We start from the raw sequence: 23,797 nt of genomic DNA, 5'->3' as shown, positions 1-23,797 counted from the left end.
CTCAGCTCCAGGATTTCACCTTTGCTGCCTGGGAAGTTCTTTGGCGACCCTTCCTCCCCACAGTCCCCGGCTGAGAGCCCACTTCTCCCCTTCAGTCGTGAGGAGACCGACAGAGTTCCCTGGGGACCTCCTGGCAGGTGCTGCGTTGCTTTGGGGCCCTGGCTCTGCTCTGGCCCTGGCTCTCCTCTCCCTCCTCTGCCCTCCCCTACCCTAGCGTGAGATTCAGATTCCTTGTCAGCTGGTCTGGTCTCCCCTGGAAAGCCCTGGAGGCCCGCCCGCCCTTATCAGCCCAACAGGAAGTGCTTTGGATTCAGCCCTGTGAGACCAAATGAGCAGAGACCCCACAGTGATCAGTTCTTGGCCTGACAATACAGACCATCAGAGTCACATTCTTTTTTTTTTTTTTTAAAGATTTTATTTATTTATTCATGAGAGACACAGAGAGAGAGAGAGAGAGAGAGAGAGGCAGAGACACAAGCAGAGGGAGAAGCAGGCTCCACGCAGGGAGCCCCACGTGGGACTTGATCCCGGGACTCCAGGATCAGTCCCTGGGCCGAAGGCAGGCACCAAACAGCTGAGCCACCCAGGGATCCCTAGAGTCACATTCTAAAAAAAAAAAAATTTATTTTATTGTTTTAAATATTTTTATTTATTTATTCACGAGAGACACAGAGAGAGAGGGGGGCAGAAACATAGGCAGAGGGAGAAGCAGCAGGCTCCCTACGGGGAGCCTGTTGCAGAACTGGGTCCCAGGACCCTGGGTGGGATCACAACCTGAGCCAAAGGCAGACGCCCAACCACTGAGCCACCCAAGCGCCCCTAAAAAAATTCTTAATTGTGGTAAAACACCCATAACATAAAACTTACTATCTTAGCCCTTTTAAAGGGTACAGTTTTTTCTAAAGTGTACAGTTTGAAGGCATCAAGTACTTCCCCACTGTTGTGCTGCCATCGACTCACAACATTCTTCATCTCGCAAAACTGAAACTCCATAACCATTAAACAAATCCCCATTCCCCTGACCCAACCCCTGTGCAACCACAATTCTACTTTCTTTTCCATAAATTTGACTGCTCTAGATACCTCATGTAAATGAACTTATATAGCGTTTGTTTTTTTGTGACTGGCTTCTTTCAACTCAGTGTAAAGTCTTCAAGATTCATCCACCGTTGTAGCTTATGTCAAAATTTCCCCCCTTTTTAAGACTGCATAATATTCCATTCTATAGACACACAGACACACACATTTTTAATCCGTGTATCCAACGATGGACACTTGGGTTGCTCCTATCTCTTGGCTATTATAAATAATGCTGCTATAAATATGGGTTTTAAATATCTCTTCGAGTCCCTGCTTTCAATTCTTTATGGCACTTATGAAGTGGTAATGCTGGATCATGAAAGAATTCTATGTTTAGGGTTTTTTTTTAAGGTTTTATTTATTTATTCATGAGAGACAGAGGCAGAGACATAGGCAGAGGAAGAAGCAGGCTCCCTGTGGGGAGCCCCATGCAGGACTTGATCCCAGGACCCCCGGATCACGCCCTGAGCCAAAGGCAGATGCTTAACCACTGAGCCACCTAAGTGCCCTCTATGTTTAGTTTTTTAAGGAACCACCAAACTGTTCTTGCTTTTGTCTCAGCCGATTCAGTGATGCTACAGGCTAGAAATACCTGGGGTGCTCACTGACCTCATACCACTTGTGGTGAGACCCCCTCAGATATTTCCCGCATTGGAGTCAGTGTTGTGGCTGGACCAGCCCTTTGGTTCTTCTTATGCCTACAAGGCACACCTCAGCAGCAACCATCGGGGACCTGTGAAAATTCGAGGTTTCTTACTCACAAGTCATAGGGGCTGCAGGGCACACAGGGGCTACACAGGGAGGCTGTAGGGAAAGAGAGAGGAGAGAAAGAGAGAGAGAGAGCGCGCGCGCACCAGCACAGACCTGAAGTTCTGCCTTTATCAGGGTCCTCTGGGGGTGGCTAGGAGGGAATGAGGGTACAGGAAGAGAAATGCAGGCTCACTCATAGGATGTTTATCTAGGCTCCCTAAGGCTTTCTGAAAGGGGTGGAGCAAAGGAGAGAGGAGGGGGAAGATTTCACTGGGGTGGGGAGTGTCCCCATCCTTGCCTGGGTCATACCTCCAGCCCCCCCTCAACACACTACTTGCTTTCTTTTTCTAGACCCACTTCCTCCTGCCCCTGGCTCCTCCTCCTTGGGTCACTGCCAATTTGCTTTGGTTTCTATTTCCCCGGTAATAACTCCTCCCAGAGCAGAGGACCGGCTGGCTGGTGTGAAGAGCATTGGTGGCCACAGAGGTGGTGTGAAGATGGCCTTCAGCAGCTCCCAGCCTCCCTACCTGAGCCCGGTGAGTTCCGGGGCTGCGGGCAGGGGTGGTGCGGGCCCCAGGATGCACTGGGTCCCCAGAGAGGTAACTCTGGGGTGGCAGCAGGTGAAGAGGGCAGACGTCCCAAAGAGGGCACAAGATGGGCAAAGTTAAGTGAGGCAATCCTGACACAACCCCAAGCCGGTCTCCCCTGCTTCCCAGGGCTGGTGGGCCGGTGATCACCAGGGGTTGTGCCTTTGACTAATGCTTACCAAGCTCCCCTGGGAGCCTGTCCTTGGTGAGGGGAAGTGGGGAGTGGGAGACAGGCATGAACATTAACTGGGAGAGTGACAGCTTGTACGAACAGGGAAATAAACAGGGTTCCTGAGGGAGGCCAACAGCCCAGCGTGGCAGTTTAGTGAGCTTACTTTGGAGACTGGGTCCAGCCATTGAATAGCTGGGTGGCCTCCGGCAAGTTACTTTGACCTCTCTGGGCCTCAATTTCCACATCTGTAAGAGGGGGATCATCCTCAAGCTCACCTCCTAGGGTTAAGTAAGGATTTGAGAGGCAGCATGTCTCGAGTGTTTGAACAGTGCCTGGCACACTGGGGGTCCTTGGGAAGTGTTTTGTATTATTAGGAGTCTGGAGGCAGCAGGGAAGACCTGAGGAGGTTTCTGCTCCCTGAGAGGTAAGCTAAGGCAGAGGCAGGCCAAGGGAGTCTGTAGAGGGGCCATCTCAGGAGTGAGAAGGAAGTGGGCTGTTCCTGCAGCGTGTGGCTCAAAGGGCTGCCTTTTGGTTTTTGTTGTTGTTGTTTAAGATTTTATTTATTTATTCATGAGAGACACACAGAGACACACAGAGAGAGAGGCAGAGACACAGGCAGAGGGAGAAGTAGGCTCCCTGTAGGGAGCCCAATAGGGGACTGATTCCAGGACTCCAGGATCAGGCCCTGAGCCGGCCTGATCCCAAGGCAGATGCTCAACCGCTGAGCCACCCAGGCGTCCCAGGGCTGCCTTTTGTACCTTTGGCCACATGCGTGTAGGTTCTGTCTGCACAGATCTTGTTTAAACCCTGTGAGCTGGGCAGCCCTGGTGGCGCAGCGGTTTAGTGTCACCTTCAGCCCGGGGCATGATCCTGGAGACCCGGGATGGAGTCCCACATCGGGCTCCCTGCATGGAGCCTGCTTCTCCCTCTCCCTGTGTCTCTGCCTCTCTCTCTGTGTGTCTATGAATAAATAAATAAAATCTTAAAAATAAAATAAAATAAACCCTGTGAGCCTTATTAGCCCCACATAATACACGGAAAATTGAGACTCAGAGAAGTTAAGGTCACTGTGCCCAGATGATAAGTGGCTGATAAGGGAAGTGCTTTGTCTTATCCCCAGAAGAGGGAGGTGCTGGCCAAGAGGGCAGTGATAACAGAAGGCACCCAAGCAGCAGCCCCAGGCCTAGGAAGCTAGTGTCCTGGGCCCTGCCCTGTAGCAGAGCCCCTCTGAGCTTCCCAAGGGGCCTGGGCCAAAGGGCTGACAGCGCCCTTTGGGGGGTGGGGGGTGGGGATGGGGGGATGGGCATGGGGTGGGCAGCAGCCACTGAAGCAGGGAAGCTGCTAGGCTCCACACTGGAACCCACCACAGCAGGGGGCCTGCTTGGCCTCTTTTCTGGCACTGCTAGTGGGGGCGGGTCTCTGGAGGAAGCCCGATCAGGCCCTAGTGATTGGCCTTCCATGGCACTCTCAGGATCAAAACATGTCACCTGGGCAGCCCTGGTGGCGCAGCGGTTTAGCGCCACCTGCAGCCCGGGGTGTGGTCCTGGGGACCTGGGATCAAGTCCCATATCGGGCTCCTTGCATGGAGCCTGCTTCTCCCTCTGCCTGTGTCTCTGCCTCTCTCTCTCTCTCTCTCTCTCTGTGTCTCTCATGAATAAATAAAATCTTTAAAAAAATAAAAATAAAATAATATAAAATGCCAATTAAAAAAAACAAACAAACATGTCACCTTGGGTTCCTTCCCATCCTTGCATGGAGTCTGCTTCTCCCCCTGCCTGTGTCTCTGCCTCTCTCTCTCTCTCTGTGTCTCTCATGAATAAATAAAATCTTTAAAAAATAAATAAAATGCCAATTAAAAAAAACAAAAACAAAAACAAAAACATGGTTCCTTGGGTTCCTTCCCCATCAGACAGAGAATCCCCAAGATCCTCCCAGGCCCTGACATTTAATTATTCTGCTGACTAGTTTTTACTTTCCGATCCTTGCATCTGAGATGTTCAAATCAGAAGGAAAATCCTCCTATGGGCAACAGTGAGCTAAAACGGGGCCTTGGAGTCCAGACAAGAAATAAGATGGTTGCAGCCACCACCACCCCGCCCCAGGCTCGGGAACACCTGCCCACCCTCATGGGCACCCGCTCCCAAACAGCCCAGTGACATCCAGCTGTGGGAACCTTGCTTCCTCCAAAGTGGGGTGGGAAGGTCACACGGCCAGGCTGCCTGGGGAGTCTGGCCCCCATTCCTTGCCCATGGTCAGCCTCATGGCTGACCTTGCCCACGGTCAGCCACCCGCCTCACCTGGTCAGCCTTATCAGAGGTCCAGGACAGAATCTGGAACCACAATTAGAACAAGACTTAATGTTTGGTCTGGGGAAGCGTTTGGTGAGCCAGGAGAGGATTTCTGTGCTTCATCCTGAGAAGCAGCCTATGGGGCACGAGTGCTAGAGTTTCAACCCCATGCTTTTGCTGACCAGGTAAGTGGCTTTGGGCAAACTACCAAACCTTCTGTGCCTCAGTTTCCTCTGTAAAAGTGCACTAATACTGGGTAATGAGGTAATAGGGGCAGGTTAAGTCACCAAAAGGGCCGCAGAACCTCTTGGAGGGGGGGGCAGCATCCTTTGGCTAAAAGTCTCCTGCTGCCTCCTGCTGGTGAGCCCCCTCTGCCAGCTGGGTCCTCTGGTGACACGGGGCTTCCAGATGGAGGCTGCCCACCCTCACACCTGTAGAGCCTGGCCGGAAGGGAGGAAGAAGTCCTCAGGCTCCAGGCACAGCCAGGAGTAGAGGGATTAATTCATCCTGATGCAAACAGTTGCCATTGTCAAAGGCCTGGACACCACTGGGGCTCTCATCTAATCCTCTAAAGAACACTGTCAGGCAGTGCTATTGTTCTGAGAAGGGACCTGGGTGCAGACAGGTCAAGTGACTTGCCCAGTAGGAGAGCTGTTAGCACAAGGAACTGGTGGTGGTGGTGAGGGGGGCGAACCCATGTCTGTGGGACCTTAAATCCAAAAGTTCTCTCTTTCTCATAGAAGTGTGCAGTTGTGCATGTGCGTGCCCCCCCCCCCCTCACGTGCCCAAATTGCACCACAGCCTTGTCCCGCCAGAGTTAGAACAACACAAATTTGCTTTCTTACACTTCTGGGGGTCAGAAATTTAGAAGTATCAATAAAGCTTCAAAGGAAGATCTCGCCTTGCTTGCTTTTTCTAGCTTCCAGAGACAGCTGGCTTACCTTGGCTGGGGGTCCCTTCTGCCATCTTTACAGCCAGCAGCTTCCTGCCTCTGTTGTCACATGTCCTACTTACTGACTCTGTTCTCCTGCTTCCCTCTCCGAGGACCTGGAGGCCCACCCAGATAATCCAGGATAACCTCCCCCTCTCAGGATCCTTTACTTAATCACGCCTGTAAAGTCCCCTTCGCCTTGTAAGGTGACATACAGCATCCACAAAGTCTGGGGATTGGAATGTGGATGTCTGGGGCTGTGGAGTCAGCCCCCCATTCCTCCTTGGAGTCAACCAGGGTTGCCAGTGTCTTTGAATCCATCCACACATATTTCATCTATAGTAAGTTAAATGCATGTTTATAGCCTCCCCCACCCATTTTTTACATACAAATGACATCATTTCATATCAGTTCTCAAAGAATTTCCTTCTTCCTCTTCTTTTTTTTTGTGGAGGCTACATCAAATCCATTTTTTTAAAGTTTTTTTTTTAAAAGAATTTATTTATTTATTCATGAGAGACACAGAGAGAGAGGCAGGCAGAGATGCAGGCAGAGGGAGAAGCAGGATCCATGCAGGGAGCCCGATGTGGGACTCGATCCTGGGACTGAGGTGCTACCTGAGGTGGCTGGGAGGGCAAAGTCGTGGTCACCATAGTCCCGGGGGTGGGGTGGGCAGGAGCAGGGGAGGATGCCTTCTTCCTGGCCTTGTCACGAGCGGAAGGTTTATCCTCTAGAACACATTGGTGGTCTCTTTGGTCCCTTGGGCATTACAAGTCTCCAGCCAGGGCCCTGGGGCTTTTGCTAGGAGTTTGGCCTGGGGTCCCACAGCCCCCATCACTACCCTGGCTTCTTCCCATCTCTGGGCTGTGGACATGCTACTTCTTCCTCTTAGAAACTGTCATTTCCTCTCAGATGCTCAAGGGAGGCCAGTGCCCCATCACAACTCTCAGAGCCCCAGAGTCTCCCCGGAACAATTGCAGAATGTCTGTGGAGCTACCTGGACTCAAGTCTGCTTCCTCATAGGCCTGGAAGATCTGTGAGGCTGAGACGCCCTTGCACGGGCCTGACACACCCAGGCCGTGCTAGCAAGTGCTGATGAACAAGCAGGAGGAGGCAGGCCCACTGACTGACCTGCATTTTCTCCTTGCAGGGTGTCCCCTTCTCCGGGAAAATCCAGGGGGGTCTCCAGGACGGACTTAAAATCACAATCAGTGGGACCATTCTTTACTGCAATGGAACCAGGTACCTGGAACTGTTTCTTTCCTCCAGACTCTGCCCTTAGCAAACCGTGGCGGCCATCAGCTCAGGTTGTTTCACCCAACACCCCCTGAGCTGCCTGTGCCCGGCCCGGTATCACTTCCTTCATTTCCCATAACTGCCCAGAACCCTCATTTGGCTGATCTAGATTTATTTTAAACTTGTTATCAAGTGCATTTTGGTCTCTGTTTCAAGATCTTTTCAGGGAAATGCTAAGTTGGTTCAAAATACAAACACCCCTCTCGTGCTCTTTCCCCCTCCTCCTTTTCAAGGGAGCATCACCAGGGAACAGGGAGGAGCTTGCCATCTCTGCAGAGGCTGGAGGCCCCTCTGAAGCTCATGCAGTCACTGTAACGACTGCAGCGTCCAGGTGGCATGAGGCAGTGGGGCTCTTGCCCAGTTTGCATGGGGTCTGTGTACCTGGGGGATACACAGAGGACACGTGGTCCTCTCTTGGAAGCCCTTCTCTTGGTCCTCTCTTTCATCACCTCCCAGGGGTCTGGGACCTCCTGGATCCCTTCATACCACTCCCAGGCCCAGCTGGGCACCTCGATTCTAGACAACTTCCTCCACCTTGGCTTTCCCTGCTGGGTGGATATGGCCATGCAGACCATGGGTCTTCTCTGAGAGACCTCAGGGCCCCCAGGAGACTCTGAGGGGAGCAAGGCCAAGAGTTCCCTACTCCTTACCAGCAGGGGACTTGGGGGCCTCGGCATCTGAATGCCCCTTTCTCCCCCTGCCTCTCTCTCCTCCAGCACCAGGATGGCTTTCTACTCCCATCCTGTCCAACAGAGACACCCCCCCCCCCCCCCCGCCAAAGCTCCTGCCCTCATCCTTCCCTGGGGGCAGGGATTTTCTAAGGTGGGGATTTGTTTTTTTTTCTTTTTTTTATTTTTTTATTTGGTCACTGTGCCCAGATGATAAGTGGCTGATAAGGGAAGTGCTTTGTCTTATCCCCAGAAGAGGGAGGTGCTGGCCAAGAGGGCAGTGATAACAGAAGGCACCCAAGCAGCAGCCCCAGGCCTAGGAAGCTAGTGTCCTGGGCCCTGCCCTGTAGCAGAGCCCCTCTGAGCTTCCCAAGGGGCCTGGGCCAAAGGGCTGACAGCGCCCTTTGGGGGGTGGGGGGTGGGGATGGGGGGATGGGCATGGGGTGGGCAGCAGCCACTGAAGCAGGGAAGCTGCTAGGCTCCACACTGGAACCCACCACAGCAGGGGGCCTGCTTGGCCTCTTTTCTGGCACTGCTAGTGGGGGCGGGTCTCTGGAGGAAGCCCGATCAGGCCCTAGTGATTGGCCTTCCATGGCACTCTCAGGATCAAAACATGTCACCTGGGCAGCCCTGGTGGCGCAGCGGTTTAGCGCCACCTGCAGCCCGGGGTGTGGTCCTGGGGACCTGGGATCAAGTCCCATATCGGGCTCCTTGCATGGAGCCTGCTTCTCCCTCTGCCTGTGTCTCTGCCTCTCTCTCTCTCTCTCTCTCTCTGTGTCTCTCATGAATAAATAAAATCTTTAAAAAAATAAAAATAAAATAATATAAAATGCCAATTAAAAAAAACAAACAAACATGTCACCTTGGGTTCCTTCCCATCCTTGCATGGAGTCTGCTTCTCCCCCTGCCTGTGTCTCTGCCTCTCTCTCTCTCTCTGTGTCTCTCATGAATAAATAAAATCTTTAAAAAATAAATAAAATGCCAATTAAAAAAACAAAAACAAAAACAAAAACATGGTTCCTTGGGTTCCTTCCCCATCAGACAGAGAATCCCCAAGATCCTCCCAGGCCCTGACATTTAATTATTCTGCTGACTAGTTTTTACTTTCCGATCCTTGCATCTGAGATGTTCAAATCAGAAGGAAAATCCTCCTATGGGCAACAGTGAGCTAAAACGGGGCCTTGGAGTCCAGACAAGAAATAAGATGGTTGCAGCCACCACCACCCCGCCCCAGGCTCGGGAACACCTGCCCACCCTCATGGGCACCCGCTCCCAAACAGCCCAGTGACATCCAGCTGTGGGAACCTTGCTTCCTCCAAAGTGGGGTGGGAAGGTCACACGGCCAGGCTGCCTGGGGAGTCTGGCCCCCATTCCTTGCCCATGGTCAGCCTCATGGCTGACCTTGCCCACGGTCAGCCACCCGCCTCACCTGGTCAGCCTTATCAGAGGTCCAGGACAGAATCTGGAACCACAATTAGAACAAGACTTAATGTTTGGTCTGGGGAAGCGTTTGGTGAGCCAGGAGAGGATTTCTGTGCTTCATCCTGAGAAGCAGCCTATGGGGCACGAGTGCTAGAGTTTCAACCCCATGCTTTTGCTGACCAGGTAAGTGGCTTTGGGCAAACTACCAAACCTTCTGTGCCTCAGTTTCCTCTGTAAAAGTGCACTAATACTGGGTAATGAGGTAATAGGGGCAGGTTAAGTCACCAAAAGGGCCGCAGAACCTCTTGGAGGGGGGGGCAGCATCCTTTGGCTAAAAGTCTCCTGCTGCCTCCTGCTGGTGAGCCCCCTCTGCCAGCTGGGTCCTCTGGTGACACGGGGCTTCCAGATGGAGGCTGCCCACCCTCACACCTGTAGAGCCTGGCCGGAAGGGAGGAAGAAGTCCTCAGGCTCCAGGCACAGCCAGGAGTAGAGGGATTAATTCATCCTGATGCAAACAGTTGCCATTGTCAAAGGCCTGGACACCACTGGGGCTCTCATCTAATCCTCTAAAGAACACTGTCAGGCAGTGCTATTGTTCTGAGAAGGGACCTGGGTGCAGACAGGTCAAGTGACTTGCCCAGTAGGAGAGCTGTTAGCACAAGGAACTGGTGGTGGTGGTGAGGGGGGCGAACCCATGTCTGTGGGACCTTAAATCCAAAAGTTCTCTCTTTCTCATAGAAGTGTGCAGTTGTGCATGTGCGTGCCCCCCCCCCCCCTCACGTGCCCAAATTGCACCACAGCCTTGTCCCGCCAGAGTTAGAACAACACAAATTTGCTTTCTTACACTTCTGGGGGTCAGAAATTTAGAAGTATCAATAAAGCTTCAAAGGAAGATCTCGCCTTGCTTGCTTTTTCTAGCTTCCAGAGACAGCTGGCTTACCTTGGCTGGGGGTCCCTTCTGCCATCTTTACAGCCAGCAGCTTCCTGCCTCTGTTGTCACATGTCCTACTTACTGACTCTGTTCTCCTGCTTCCCTCTCCGAGGACCTGGAGGCCCACCCAGATAATCCAGGATAACCTCCCCCTCTCAGGATCCTTTACTTAATCACGCCTGTAAAGTCCCCTTCGCCTTGTAAGGTGACATACAGCATCCACAAAGTCTGGGGATTGGAATGTGGATGTCTGGGGCTGTGGAGTCAGCCCCCCATTCCTCCTTGGAGTCAACCAGGGTTGCCAGTGTCTTTGAATCCATCCACACATATTTCATCTATAGTAAGTTAAATGCATGTTTATAGCCTCCCCCACCCATTTTTTACATACAAATGACATCATTTCATATCAGTTCTCAAAGAATTTCCTTCTTCCTCTTCTTTTTTTTTGTGGAGGCTACATCAAATCCATTTTTTTAAAGTTTTTTTTTTAAAAGAATTTATTTATTTATTCATGAGAGACACAGAGAGAGAGGCAGGCAGAGATGCAGGCAGAGGGAGAAGCAGGATCCATGCAGGGAGCCCGATGTGGGACTCGATCCTGGGACTGAGGTGCTACCTGAGGTGGCTGGGAGGGCAAAGTCGTGGTCACCATAGTCCCGGGGGTGGGGTGGGCAGGAGCAGGGGAGGATGCCTTCTTCCTGGCCTTGTCACGAGCGGAAGGTTTATCCTCTAGAACACATTGGTGGTCTCTTTGGTCCCTTGGGCATTACAAGTCTCCAGCCAGGGCCCTGGGGCTTTTGCTAGGAGTTTGGCCTGGGGTCCCACAGCCCCCATCACTACCCTGGCTTCTTCCCATCTCTGGGCTGTGGACATGCTACTTCTTCCTCTTAGAAACTGTCATTTCCTCTCAGATGCTCAAGGGAGGCCAGTGCCCCATCACAACTCTCAGAGCCCCAGAGTCTCCCCGGAACAATTGCAGAATGTCTGTGGAGCTACCTGGACTCAAGTCTGCTTCCTCATAGGCCTGGAAGATCTGTGAGGCTGAGACGCCCTTGCACGGGCCTGACACACCCAGGCCGTGCTAGCAAGTGCTGATGAACAAGCAGGAGGAGGCAGGCCCACTGACTGACCTGCATTTTCTCCTTGCAGGGTGTCCCCTTCTCCGGGAAAATCCAGGGGGGTCTCCAGGACGGACTTAAAATCACAATCAGTGGGACCATTCTTTACTGCAATGGAACCAGGTACCTGGAACTGTTTCTTTCCTCCAGACTCTGCCCTTAGCAAACCGTGGCGGCCATCAGCTCAGGTTGTTTCACCCAACACCCCCTGAGCTGCCTGTGCCCGGCCCGGTATCACTTCCTTCATTTCCCATAACTGCCCAGAACCCTCATTTGGCTGATCTAGATTTATTTTAAACTTGTTATCAAGTGCATTTTGGTCTCTGTTTCAAGATCTTTTCAGGGAAATGCTAAGTTGGTTCAAAATACAAACACCCCTCTCGTGCTCTTTCCCCCTCCTCCTTTTCAAGGGAGCATCACCAGGGAACAGGGAGGAGCTTGCCATCTCTGCAGAGGCTGGAGGCCCCTCTGAAGCTCATGCAGTCACTGTAACGACTGCAGCGTCCAGGTGGCATGAGGCAGTGGGGCTCTTGCCCAGTTTGCATGGGGTCTGTGTACCTGGGGGATACACAGAGGACACGTGGTCCTCTCTTGGAAGCCCTTCTCTTGGTCCTCTCTTTCATCACCTCCCAGGGGTCTGGGACCTCCTGGATCCCTTCATACCACTCCCAGGCCCAGCTGGGCACCTCGATTCTAGACAACTTCCTCCACCTTGGCTTTCCCTGCTGGGTGGATATGGCCATGCAGACCATGGGTCTTCTCTGAGAGACCTCAGGGCCCCCAGGAGACTCTGAGGGGAGCAAGGCCAAGAGTTCCCTACTCCTTACCAGCAGGGGACTTGGGGGCCTCGGCATCTGAATGCCCCTTTCTCCCCCTGCCTCTCTCTCCTCCAGCACCAGGATGGCTTTCTACTCCCATCCTGTCCAACAGAGACACCCCCCCCCCCCCCCCGCCAAAGCTCCTGCCCTCATCCTTCCCTGGGGGCAGGGATTTTCTAAGGTGGGGATTTGTTTTTTTTTCTTTTTTATGATTTTATTTATTTATTCATGAGAGACACAGAGAGAGAGGTGGAGACACAGGCAGGGGGAGAAGCAGGCTCCCCATGGGGAGCCCAATGCAGGACTCGATCCCAGGACCCTGGGATCACGACCTGAGCTGAAGGCAGATGCTCAACTGCTGAGCTACCCAGGTGCCCCTAAGACAGGATTTTTTTAAGCTGGAGGGAAAAATACACCCAGAGACATTTCTTTCTTTTTTTAAGATCTATTTATTCATGAGAGACACACAGAGAGAGAGAGGGGCAGAGACACAGGCAGAGGGAGAAGCAGGCTCCATGCAGGGAGCCTGACATGGGACTCGATCCCCGGTCTCCAGGATGAGGCCCTGGGCTGAAGGAGGCGCTAAACCACTGAGCCACCCGGGCTGCCCACCCAGGGACACTTCAGAAACAATATTCTCCATTTCCAGAAGAATACAGGCTTAGACCTGCTGCTTCCAGAGTCCCTGGCAGCCTCCTTTCTCAGAAGGAGGGCTGGCTGGGTTCAGGGCCATGGCAGTTTCCTGTGGGGCCTGCTGGCTCGGAGCTACCTGGTGTTGAGAACAATATCCAGAACTCACGTCCTCTAGCAAGAAATCAAGCAGGCTCTGCAGGAATTTAATAGAATGTCTCCTAAGGCCCACCCTTGGGCTTGACGCTGTGGGGGCTGTGGATGACAGGAGAGCACTGGGCGGTAGCTGGGGAGACCAGAGTGACCCCGAGAAGCAGGTGGCAAATGAGGTTCAGGGAAGGTTGGGGTAAGACAGAGGTGCCTGGGAGGAGAACCTCAGACTGGAACTTGTTTTAGGACCAGCAAACGTTTATTGTGCCCCTTTTGTGAGCCAGGCTCTTTGCAAAGTTCTTTGTTTTAATTCCTCACCTTAGAGCCATGGCTATACCCAAAGGTGGTTTTGATGGTGAGGGGGCTTCCTCTGAGGAGAGATAGGAACGGGCGTTTACTTGGTTGGGGGCCTCCTGAACACCGCCTCACTCAGCATCCCCAGAGAAAAGAAGTCACTCAGCTCCCAGGGTATGGTGACCTGAGAGTAGTATGGTTCAGGATGATCACAAATGACAAACAGTGCAGAGCTGGGGTCTGATCTGGGTCCAGGCCTGCCTGCTGACTTCAGGGCCACCTCCCCACACATCATGCGTGAGACACAAGCCAACCTCCATTGAGAGACAGACAGACATATGGAAATCTCTTATGCCTGGAGCTACTGTTTAATCGATGTTTCTCTATTAGTAACTACCTTTGTAGGTATATTTCATCAATTTCACATGTTCTCCTTCTTCTTCCCCCATTTTAAGAAAAAGATATTATTTATTTATTTGAGAGAGAGATCACAAATGGGGGAAAGGTAGAGGGAGAAGCAGACTCCCTACTGAGCAGGGAGCCCGATGTGGGGCTCCATCCCAGGACCCTGGGACCATGACCTGAGCCGAAGGCGGACGCTTAACCAACAGAGCCACCCTTGTGCCCAATTTCACACATTCTTTAAATTTGTTTTCTTCTTTTGCAATTGAGCTGATGGAGAATGGCCTCCAAGTATCAACTTGGCATGAAAGTCACTTGCTTCTGGGCACATTTCTTGACTTCCGTCTCTGATATAAATCTGAATCCGTGTTCAAGCCCTATGCTTCTTGTTGCTAGTGTCAACATTTTTCTCTACCCATTTCCTATGTATTTTTGGAAAATCACACTGTAAGGGCAAATTGCAATCACTGCACAAAAACACAGGAAGTACAAATTAGGTGACTAGGAAGGATAGTAACCAACCAAGGACAGGCCCAAACCTGCCATACAAGTTGCACGCAGGTCCAGGTCTACAGACTGACACAATCCCAAGTCAAAGGCTCAAAGGCACAAGGCTGCCCCCTCTGCGGGCGATAAACCAGGCTACAGAAAGAAGGCTGTCTGCTTTCCCTCTGCTAGGTTTGCTGTGAACTTTCATAGTGGCCACAGCGACAGTGACATCGCCTTCCACTTCAACCCTCGCTTTGAGGAGGGTGGATATGTGGTCTGTAACACGAAGCAGAAAGGATCCTGGGGGTCAGAGGAGAGGAAGATGCATATGCCCTTCCAGATGGGGAATCCATTTGAGCTCTGCTTCATGGTGAACAGCTGCGATTTCAAGGTGAGCAGTGACCCCCCCTTCCTGCTGTCTACCTCCCAGCCCCATCGCATGTGAGCCTTCACTTTTTTTAAAAGATTATACGTATGTATGTATTGAGAGAGTGCAAGCAGAGGGAGAGGGGGAGAGAGAATCTCAAGTTGACTCTACTGAGCATAAGAGCCTGATGCAGGGCTTGATCCTACGACCCTGAGACCGTGACCTGGGCCAAAATCAAGAGTTGGACTCTCAACCAACTGCGCCACCCAGGTGCCTCCTATAAAGCACGGGAGCTTTTAAGTAATCACACGTGCAGTGCCATTACCCAGCAGCACCTTCCCCTTGTAGGGGTGCTTCTGGGGTTACAGTCTCCTCACACACCTTCCCCTGCATCTACAGGCACACATATCACTTCTTTTACTCAGGAAATAAGAACTAGATACATCACCATGGTGCTTTTTGGCCCTACAGATCTTTAAAGTTCTAGTTAATCCTATTCCTTTGCTGTAGCCATTCCTCCACTGCAGGTCCAGGATAACACTTGTTTTTCAGTAATGTTGTTGCAGCCTTTTCTTCTTTCTCTTAGATAGATTTATTTATTTATTTATTCATTCATTCATTCATTCATTCATTCATTCAATTGATTGAGAGAGAGAGAACACAAGCTGGGGAGAGAGAGAGAGGCAGACTTCCCGCTGAGCAGGGAGCCCGATGTGGGGCTTGATCCTAGGACCCTCAGATCATGACCTGAGCCACTAAATTGACTGAACCACCCAGGTGCCCCTATATTGTTCAGGCTTTATCCAGGTTCTAGGGATGGCTTAGTTTTGTTGTGCATTGCACTGGTAAACAGAGTGGTGTATCTGGGCTTGGGAGACAGGTGGGGGGGGGGAGTATCCCCGTGTCTGTCCTCCATGTGGGGGTGGATGTGCCTCCCACTCAATGTACAACCCAGGGTTGCCTCTCCTCTGCTCCCTATGAACATGTTTATGCATATTTAAATAAAACCTCAGGGAAGCTCAGATTAGAAAGAGAAACTGACTGCAATAAACAACCATAAGAACCCAAAAAGTCAAGAAGAGCCAATTAGAGACTAGGTTCAGATACACTTTGGATCTTGTTGTTGTAAGGCCATGTTCCATGTAAGCTCTGAAGGCTGGTGCCCCTGACCTCCCAGGGGACAGATGTGAAAACCAGACATAGGTCTTAATTCCTGGGAGCAGGGACACAGATCTTCTGCCTTGGCCTGAGACCCCTCTTCTGGAATATGCATTTGTCTTGGCAGGTGATGGTGAACGGGAGCCATTTTATGCAGTATTCACATCGCGTGCCCTTCCACTGTGTGGACACCCTCTCCATCACTGGGGCTGTGCAGCTGTCCTACATTAGCTTCCAGGTCAGATTGTCCACTTGGCACTTGTCTCAGAGGCCGAGTGTGGGGCCCCATCTAGCTATACTTCCTGTTGGGTGGGCCTGATGATAACAGCCAATCTCCTACCCAGGTGATTCTGGGGATACCCATCCAGCTCCCCTGTCTTGTCCTTCTGTGTTCCTGTCTTTGTCCAGAACACTCGCCTCAGTCTCTCAGACTCCCAGGCCACTCCTCTCTCATTTTCTACTTCTACCACGGTCAGGAGGCCATGTGGATCCAGAAAGAATTTGGGAATCTAACGGAATCTAGCTCAAGTCTGCATGTTGTCATCCACTGCAGGATCTGAGACAAGCGACTTTGCCTCCCCCAGCCTCAGTTCGCCCATCTGTGGAAGGGGCATAGTCACTGCTGCCCCAGTGGCAATATATGTCAGAGGTCACAAAACGGCCTGTATGGGCCCACGCCAGGCTCTATTTGATCTTCTCTGTGTTTTAACGTTTTTGAATGTGTTGCCAGCATCTAAAAGGTCAGGAGAAAAAAAAAATAAAATAAAAGGTCAGGAGAAGAAGTTTCTGCATTCTGGAGATGGCTGGTGGTACCAGCTACACCATCATAGGAATGTACTTAATGCCACTGAGCCGTACACTTTAAATTGGTTGAGATTGGAAATTTTTAAAAAGATTTTATTTATTTATTCATGAGAGACAGAGGGAGAGAGAGAGAGGCAGAGACACAGGCAGAGGGAGAAGCAGGCTCCATGCAGGGAGCCCCATGTGGGACTCCATCCCGGGTCTCCAGGATCATGCCCCGGGCTGAAGGCAGCCGCTTAACTGCTGAGCCACCCAGGGATCCCCCGAGATGGGAAATCTTATTTACCACAATTTAAAAAGAAAAAGTCAGGTGGTATCACATGGAAATCTGGATTTCTGGCCATTTTGAAAACCAAGAGGATGGGAGACACTGGACCTATGTTCCCACAGGCCTGTAGGAGGCTGGGTGGAGCTGCTGTCACCACTTTCAGTCTGTGCTCACTGAGATGAGAAAAGCACACAGTAGGTCTGCAACAGATGCAAGCTCCTTTCTGTTTTGTCCTAATCTCTCATATTCCCTCCCTACTGGGGGGAGAGAGCAGGGAAGGAGAGAGAGATGGAGGGGAGTAGGGGTGTGGGGAGAGAGCTCGTGGCCAGCTGTCCCTCGCTGGAGCCTAATCCCTGCCTCTGGCCCTCCGTGTGATCCTGAGTGCCCTCCCCTCCCCTTCCTGCCAGGCTTCCTCCCTCTGGCCCAGGCGCCTGCCCTCTAGCTCCACTAATGTTTCTCTTCACGCTGTGGTGCCTTTTGTTTTAACAGAACACCCGAGTTACCATTACCCAGCCTGCCTTCTCCACGATGCAGTTCCCCCAGACTGCCTGTTTCCCACCCAGGCCCAAGGGGCGAAAGCCAAAAGTGAGTTTGATGTGGAGGCCTTGGAGGCTGAGCACTCAGCAGGAAGGACAGAGGGTCCAAGAGGCTGGTTCCAGCAGGCAGGCCCCATCATGCCCACCCATAGCTGCCCTGTCTGCACCACACCACCTGGGCCGAGCTGAGGACCTGGGGGTTGGCCTTGGCTCTCTCTTCCCCTCCTTACCCCTGTGGTGCTCCCATGCCTCTCCATCCGCACACCACTGCCTTCCTCAGGCTAGGCCATCTGACCCCTGACTACAAAGACCATTGGTCTAGTTCCCCACCCACCCCACCCACTGAGACCCTGACCCTTGTACATCCAAATCTGATTGCATCCTCTCCCTGCTTAAACATCTTAAAGGCTCCATCCAAGGTCTTCTAGTAAAGCCTGGATTCCCCAGCAGGATGTGCAGAACCCTGCCCAGCCCCCCAGTCCTGCCCCAGCCCACCTCCTGGCCACACTCCCTCACTTGAGGCTTTCTTGGGCTACCATACTTTTGGCACCTGCAATCCCAGTGCTGACAGCATTCTGCGCCACCCCTCCCCAGCTGACCTTAACCAGCCCTTCAATGTTCTGCTTAAATGTCACTCTTTTGGAGCATCTTTGGTGCTTGGAACATCATCGGGTGCTCCCCGGTGACCCGGTGGACTTCGTCCATATCCGTGCTATGCCAGCTACCACATCCTGTTGTAACTGTGCTTACATGTCTGTCTCTGTCACTCCGGCCCCTCCTCCCCCACACCCACAAGCCCGTTGTGGGCTGGGATTGTGGCTTGTTCATCTGTATCCCCCCACTTTGCACAGTGCCTGAGCAAGCAGCAGGGACTCCAGGAATGTGGGGTGTGGCGTGCACAGCCAGCAGAATGGGAGACTGGCCAGGGCAAGGATAGTCTGCAGGGGGAGAGGGTTAGAACAATAAAGGAAGCAGGGCCCAGCCCTTCCTGTGGCTACTGGAGCGGTGGGGGGCTATAGGAAGGGGTGCCTCTCTACCCAGCTTTCCATAGTCCATCGAGGTCCCAAGAGGGCATGTGCTTCCTGCCGAGATGACTTCAGGGCTGGGCAAGCTTCGGGGAGTCTTTGCAGGGCAGTCCACTTTGGTTCTGGCCTGGAGAGGACAGGGTGTGGCAGATATGATCAACCAGAACTGGGTAGCATTTGGGATCCTATCACTTGTACCTGGAGGGGCTTGGGCAAGTGGATTGGCCTCTCTGAGCGTCGCAGCCTCACTAGTGAAACAGGAGCTGAGGGTGCCTCCCCGGTGGAAGTGCTGGAGCCAGAGCCTGGGGCAGTGGGCCTTCACTGAGGGCTTCACCTGACAATAAGATTCAGCACCGCATTTCATGGTTTGGCCTCTGGGAGCTGAGGGAGGCTGTGGTCTCTCCCTCTGGAGGAGCCAATGACACGTCCTCGCTCCTGTGCCCCCCCCCCAACCAGAGCGTACCTGAGATGGATTGGGGGGGAGAGTCTGGGGCTACTGGCTCTGGAAAGCTTGATGGGGGGCAGGAAGTAGGCGAGCATGAGTCTGGGGAGGCCTTTTTTACCACGGTTTCTGCCAGCATCGCCCCCGGAATATAACAGCAACATTAACTACCGTTTTGCTTTTCTCATCCCGGTCAGTCTCCAGGCGTTTGGCAGAGCAACTCAGCTCCCATCGTAAGTTTCTCAGTTCTCCTGGGATCCCTCTCATTTTGCTTCTCCCACGTGTTAGAAGGAGGAGGCAGGGCAGGCACCGGGCCTCTCCCACTGTGTGTGGGGGTGGGGGGTGGGGGGAGTGGTTGGCCCTCATGAATTGGGGAACAACCTGAATTGCCACCTTTCTGCTCAAGGCCCCACCTTTCCATGAGCAGCCACGGGGCCCGAGGCCCCACATTTACTTATTCCTCCTGGAAAGTGAGGCTGCGCTAGACAAAGTCCCCTGAGAAGAAAGATGGGCCACAGGCCACAAGTGCAGCCTATTTCTTCTCCAAGTAGAAGAAACCTTTGCCCCCACCTCATCCCCTTGAGAGAAGAAACACTTCTACTTGCCAATTCTGGGGGCCTGGCGGGGGGCGGTTGGGCTGGTTAGGGGCTCCAGGTGGATTCACCTCATAGGCTGTCTGTTAAGTGGTGCCCTCTGGTGGCAGGTGGTGGTCTTCATGCTGGTGAGAGCCCATTCAAATCTGGGTTTCTTTCTTGTAGACTCAAACAGTCATCCACACTGTGCAGACCACCCCTGGACAGCCGTTCCCTGTAAGTCTGAAAGCTCTGGTCAAATCACAGCCTGACCACGCTTCCTCTTCACCAAGGACTGAACTCTAGTCTCAGAGGCAGGAAGAAAGCAGAGTAGCAAAGAGGATGGGGGTATTTGGGGTTGGGCCTTCTGCTCAAGAGCCATGTGAGAAAAATTCCCCTTGGGACAATGGAGATTCTGGATCAGGGTGGATTTACCCAGTGGCCTAAGAAGCAGGTCCCCTAGGGACCAGCAAGAAAACTGGTCCTTCCATCACCGAAAGGGGAGCGCAGTGGTCCTAGCATCTGGATGTGAGTGAAGCCCTGCATCCTGGGGACAAAGCCCCGGGATGTCACTGCTGGTCACAGGCTTCTGCTGCTGCTTCTGCTGCCAGCATGAATCAGATGGGAGGCCAAACTGCCAGTAGAAGGGTTGAGGGGCAGGCAGGTGCCATGATGAGGTCAGAGAACATGGTAAGAAGTCCCACCAAGACTGACTTGGGAAGGAAGGTGAAAGGGAGAAGCCAAGGGCCACGTGCTAGGGCACCCCTGCTAGCAGGTGGGGGGCTGTGTGAGTGTGCATTCCCAAACTGAACTTCTGGTATCTTTCAACAGAATCCTATCATCCCACCTATGGCGTACCCCACCCCAACCTATGTAAGTGGTTTCTTGGAGAGGGCGGAGGCCTTGTCTGTGTCAGGCAGAGTGGGAGGTGATGGGTGGCTTACAACATGAGGGCAGTCCTTCTGTAAGCTGAAGTTCTGGAAACATCCAAATGAATTAAAAGGCTGTTGAAAGGAGTTGTCACCTTTAAAACTGTCCCTTCGACATAAGCATCTTAGAGGGCCTTCCCTTCTTGACCCAAGTATCCTTTTGTGTCCGGCTGAAGTTCTTTTCATGACAGTTGAAGCCTGTGACTTTGAGGAATGCTGGAAAGTTTTCCTTTGGCATTTCCTGAACCAAGTAATGACATCATGGAATTCTTTCTTGAAAATATATTATTCACAGGTATGGCTGTCAAACTTAGTTGACAGTCCAAATTCACAGTAATTGGCACAAAGCTCCCTCCCCCCGCAGCTGACCTGTCCCTTTCCCCACAACAGCCGATGCCTTTCTTCACCTCCATCCCGGGTGGGTTGTACCCCTCCAAGAGCATCATCGTGTCAGGCACCATCCTGCCCGGTGCCAAGAGGTAAGCCAGGGCTCTCAGGAACCCAAGGTCCCCCTGGTCATCCCTCTGGATCTGGGCAGGTTGTGGGGGCAGGTAGGGGCTCAGGGCTCAGGGGGCAGAGGAGGTCCACTTGAGCTGTCCACCCCCAGGTTCCACATCAACCTGCGCTCTGGGAATGACATTGCCTTCCACCTGAACCCCCGCTTCAATGAGAACACCGTGGTCCGCAACACGCAGATCAACAACTCTTGGGGGTCTGAGGAGCGAAGCCTGCCCCGAAAAATGCCTTTTGTCCAAGGCCAGAGCTTCTCGGTAAGGGGCTGCAGCCTAGAGCTCAGAGGGGCTCCAGAGGCTAACAGAATAAGGGAGCGGAGGGCGTATGGGGGCCCCTCGAATCACATGAGAGCTGACACCTATGGGGTGAGGGCTGGGCCCCGGAGAGAAAGTGCCCCACATATTCAGGAATCTTCTATTCAGCAGCTATTCTTGTTGTGCCCGTACTGTCCCACATAAGGTGGCTGGTGGTACCTCCTGCTTGCAAATGGGGCAGATTCACCAGTGCAGGTTACTGGCCTGAGGCCCTATAGTCCATAGGTACCAGGTGGGACCCAACCATGAGCTGTCATTCATTTATTCACTCATTCATTCAACAATCATGAACAGATCACTGGAAATAATAGGTCTGTGCAGAAAGCAAAACAGAATAAATAACGAGATCAAGTAAGCTCTGGGGCAGGGGACACCCCGCCTTAGATGGACAGCTCTCAGAGGAGGCCACAATGTAAGCCAAGACCTCATGGACAGAAGCATCCCACCTTGCAAAAGCCTAAGGTGGGGGTCATTCCTGATGGGCAGCTATCATTGCAAAACCAGTCATGGCCAGGGCCTGTCTAGGGATAGGGAGGTGAGGGGCTTGTACGTAGGACAGGTGTGGGTGGTGTGGCTAGAGGCCTGATCACACAGAGTAGGTGTTCGTGACCTCGACTACACATGCAAATCACCTGAGGAGCTTCAGAAAGAAAAAGCAATGTTTGGCTGCACTCCTGCCTGAACGTCCGTATATCTAGATATGCCCTGATGCTCCTCACCCAGCATTGACAGTGATTAATGTAGGGCCTGGAGAGCCATGGAAAGACGTCTGAATTTCAGTGCAGTAAGTCAGTGTGTTTCAAGCCAGAGAGGAGCATACTTTGATCCACAGATAGCTGTGTGACTTGGGGCGAGTGACTTAACTGCTCTGTGCCTCAGTTTTCTCATCTAAAGGAAAAATGGGGCTAATGAGAGTATCAGTCTCATAGAGGTAGAAGGATGAAATGAAATAATGTCTGTGACAGGCTTGGGACAGTGGCCGGGGCACAGTAAGTGTGCCACAAGTGTCAGCTGTCGTGATGTTTTAACATGTGGCTGTTGCCTCCTGGAGAATGAGGGGGGCGGGAAGGACAAGTCAGGAGGCTGCACTGCAGCTGTGCAGGTGTGAGGCATTGCTGTGTGCCGGCCACTGAGGACAGAGGTGGCCCAGGCCGGTGTTCTTGCCCCTAGAGGCTCGGAGTCAGTGGCAGAATGGGGGTGGGGTGGGGGACACCCGACCAGGAGGGCTCGAGGTGCGGGGAAGGCAGGGGAGACTTGCTGGGAGGGCGAGGCTGAAGGGCGAGCAGAGTTACCCACGTGGGCAAGGCGTGCCGGATGGGGTATATAACAGCACAGGTGACGCGTGGAGGGAAGTGTGTCTCCCCCAGTGGGCCTGAAGGCAGGCGTGAGACCTGCTTAAATGTTTGAGGAAGGCAGGTAGGCAGAGGGAGATGCGAGCCTGCGTCTAGGTCTGAGAACTTTCCGAGGGGAGTGCGAATGATGTGGCCTCTGCCCAGGTGTGGATCATGTGTGAGGGCCACTGCTTCAAGGTAGCTGTGGATGGTCAGCACCTGTTTGAGTACTACCACCGCCTGAAGAACCTGCCGGCCATCAACAACATGGAAGTGGCGGGCGACGTCCAACTGACCCACGTGCAGACATAGGTGGGGCTCCGCGGCCCTGGGGATGACACGGCTGGGGCATGCTGCTGTCTGGATCTGCTCATCACCTTCATGTTCCCTGTCCCCCTGCCCCTGCCTCAGTCCTTCCCAGCCTGCTGAAGGACTTGGGGCTTTTCTGGAGAGATGGTGTCCTTGTCTGGCTCTGCTTCCCGCTGTAGCCAGGCTGGAGGGGAGGAGGCACCTGGTGGGGCTGCCTTCCTCGGGCAGGGCAGCACCTGGGGCTCCAGCTGCCTAAATCCTACCCCCTGGGGAGAGGAGGGTGGTCTCTGCAGGCTAAGCCCTACGTTCGATCCCCTTGGCAGAAAGGGAGAGTCCTGGGCCTTCCCAAGCTCCCAGCCCAGTCCTCCACCCCATCTGCTGCTCAGTCACATCTCCCCCCAGTTAACTCCATCTTGGCCTCAAGCCACCAGCTGTTCATTCCACAAGGGAGGCAGTCTCCTACCTTCAACCTTTCCTTCCACCCAGGTCCAACCCTACCTGCTCCAGGAAAGATACCCCGATTCTCCACTGGTCTCCACCACCAGGACCTTTCTCAGCAGGGGGCGCTTCTCTTGCCCAGTCTTTCAAAGAAAGACAAATGCTTGTTGGCACATCCACATGGATCTTTGCAGCTATTAAATGTGTTTAAGACATTTTGGAGTCTCTGGAATTGGGGAGGTTCTGGGCGAGGGCATTGGGAGGAAAGAGCATGAACTTGCTTTGATGGTGTGGGTCCTGACCTCCACACCTGCTCCCAGTGGTTCCCCACAAACCCCACACAGGTGGGAGAAAGCAGGCTGGGCTCAGACTTCCTGGGCTGGAATCTGTGATGCAAGAAAGCTTGGTAACAGGTAAACCCAGCAAATAGCCTCACACTTCTGAGAGGGGCCAAAGGCTGGGCCAGAGGCCAAATAGCGGGGCTGGCTTATCAGAGAAGCCTGTGTCCCAGTGGGAGGAGGTGGCAGGTTGGTGTCAGGAGAAGCTGACTCAGGCTGACACCTGTTTGTGTTGTTCCACTGCGGGTCCTGGCGTTCAGGGTCAGGGTGTGGTGGGGAGAGTGACTCAGTGTGTGGGTTTCTACACACAACCCCTGGGCCAGAGCAGGAGGGGCTGGTTCTGGGTCCATGTGATGCCAACCCACCCTGCTAACTCCATCAAGAATCCAGTGCCTCAGGAACCAGGCCGGGGGCTCAGGGCATTGGC

The 23,797-nt window shown here is 52.9% G+C and overlaps 1 protein-coding gene and 1 long non-coding RNA gene across 2 annotated transcripts; one reads left to right on the top strand and one right to left on the bottom strand.

Annotated features, from left to right (window-relative positions):
• Nucleotides 1-546: 546 nt before the first annotated feature.
• On the bottom strand, nt 547-2,131 carry LOC121473473. The gene is made up of 3 exons (XR_005983156.1): nt 1,945-2,131; nt 1,690-1,813; nt 547-606 (listed from the first exon to the last, which is right to left on the bottom strand). It is a non-coding gene; the product is annotated as an uncharacterized LOC121473473 (long non-coding RNA).
• Nucleotides 2,132-2,264: 133 nt separating this feature from the next.
• LGALS9 (galectin 9) lies at nt 2,265-23,247 on the top strand. Its single transcript, XM_041725885.1, has 12 exons — nt 2,265-2,366; nt 6,959-7,050; nt 14,216-14,417; nt 15,679-15,789; nt 17,113-17,208; nt 18,824-18,859; nt 19,385-19,435; nt 20,030-20,071; nt 20,518-20,606; nt 20,735-20,897; nt 22,451-22,597; nt 23,081-23,247. The coding sequence occupies exons 1-11, from the start codon at nt 2,328-2,330 to the stop codon at nt 22,595-22,597; spliced, it is 1,068 nt and encodes a 355-aa protein (XP_041581819.1). The 5' UTR covers nt 2,265-2,327; the 3' UTR covers nt 23,081-23,247.
• The last annotated feature ends 550 nt before the right edge of the window (nt 23,248-23,797 follow it).

This window comes from Vulpes lagopus, chromosome 12 (assembly GCF_018345385.1).
Source record: "Vulpes lagopus strain Blue_001 chromosome 12, ASM1834538v1, whole genome shotgun sequence".
Taxonomy (NCBI): Eukaryota; Metazoa; Chordata; class Mammalia; order Carnivora; family Canidae; genus Vulpes; species Vulpes lagopus.
Note: the sequence above shows the minus strand (reverse complement) of the source record. Positions and strands in the feature narration are given on the sequence as shown.

Excerpts from the sequence above, each read along its gene's own strand:
- LGALS9 (XM_041725885.1), top strand. The coding sequence starts at position 2,328 with ATGGCCTTCAGCAGCTCCCAGCCTCCCTACCTGAGCCCG. Across the intron at positions 19,436-20,029 it reads CCCCTGGACAGCCGTTCCCT|AATCCTATCATCCCACCTAT; the intron begins GTAAGTCTGAAA and ends ATCTTTCAACAG. Across the intron at positions 20,072-20,517 it reads CGTACCCCACCCCAACCTAT|CCGATGCCTTTCTTCACCTC; the intron begins GTAAGTGGTTTC and ends TCCCCACAACAG.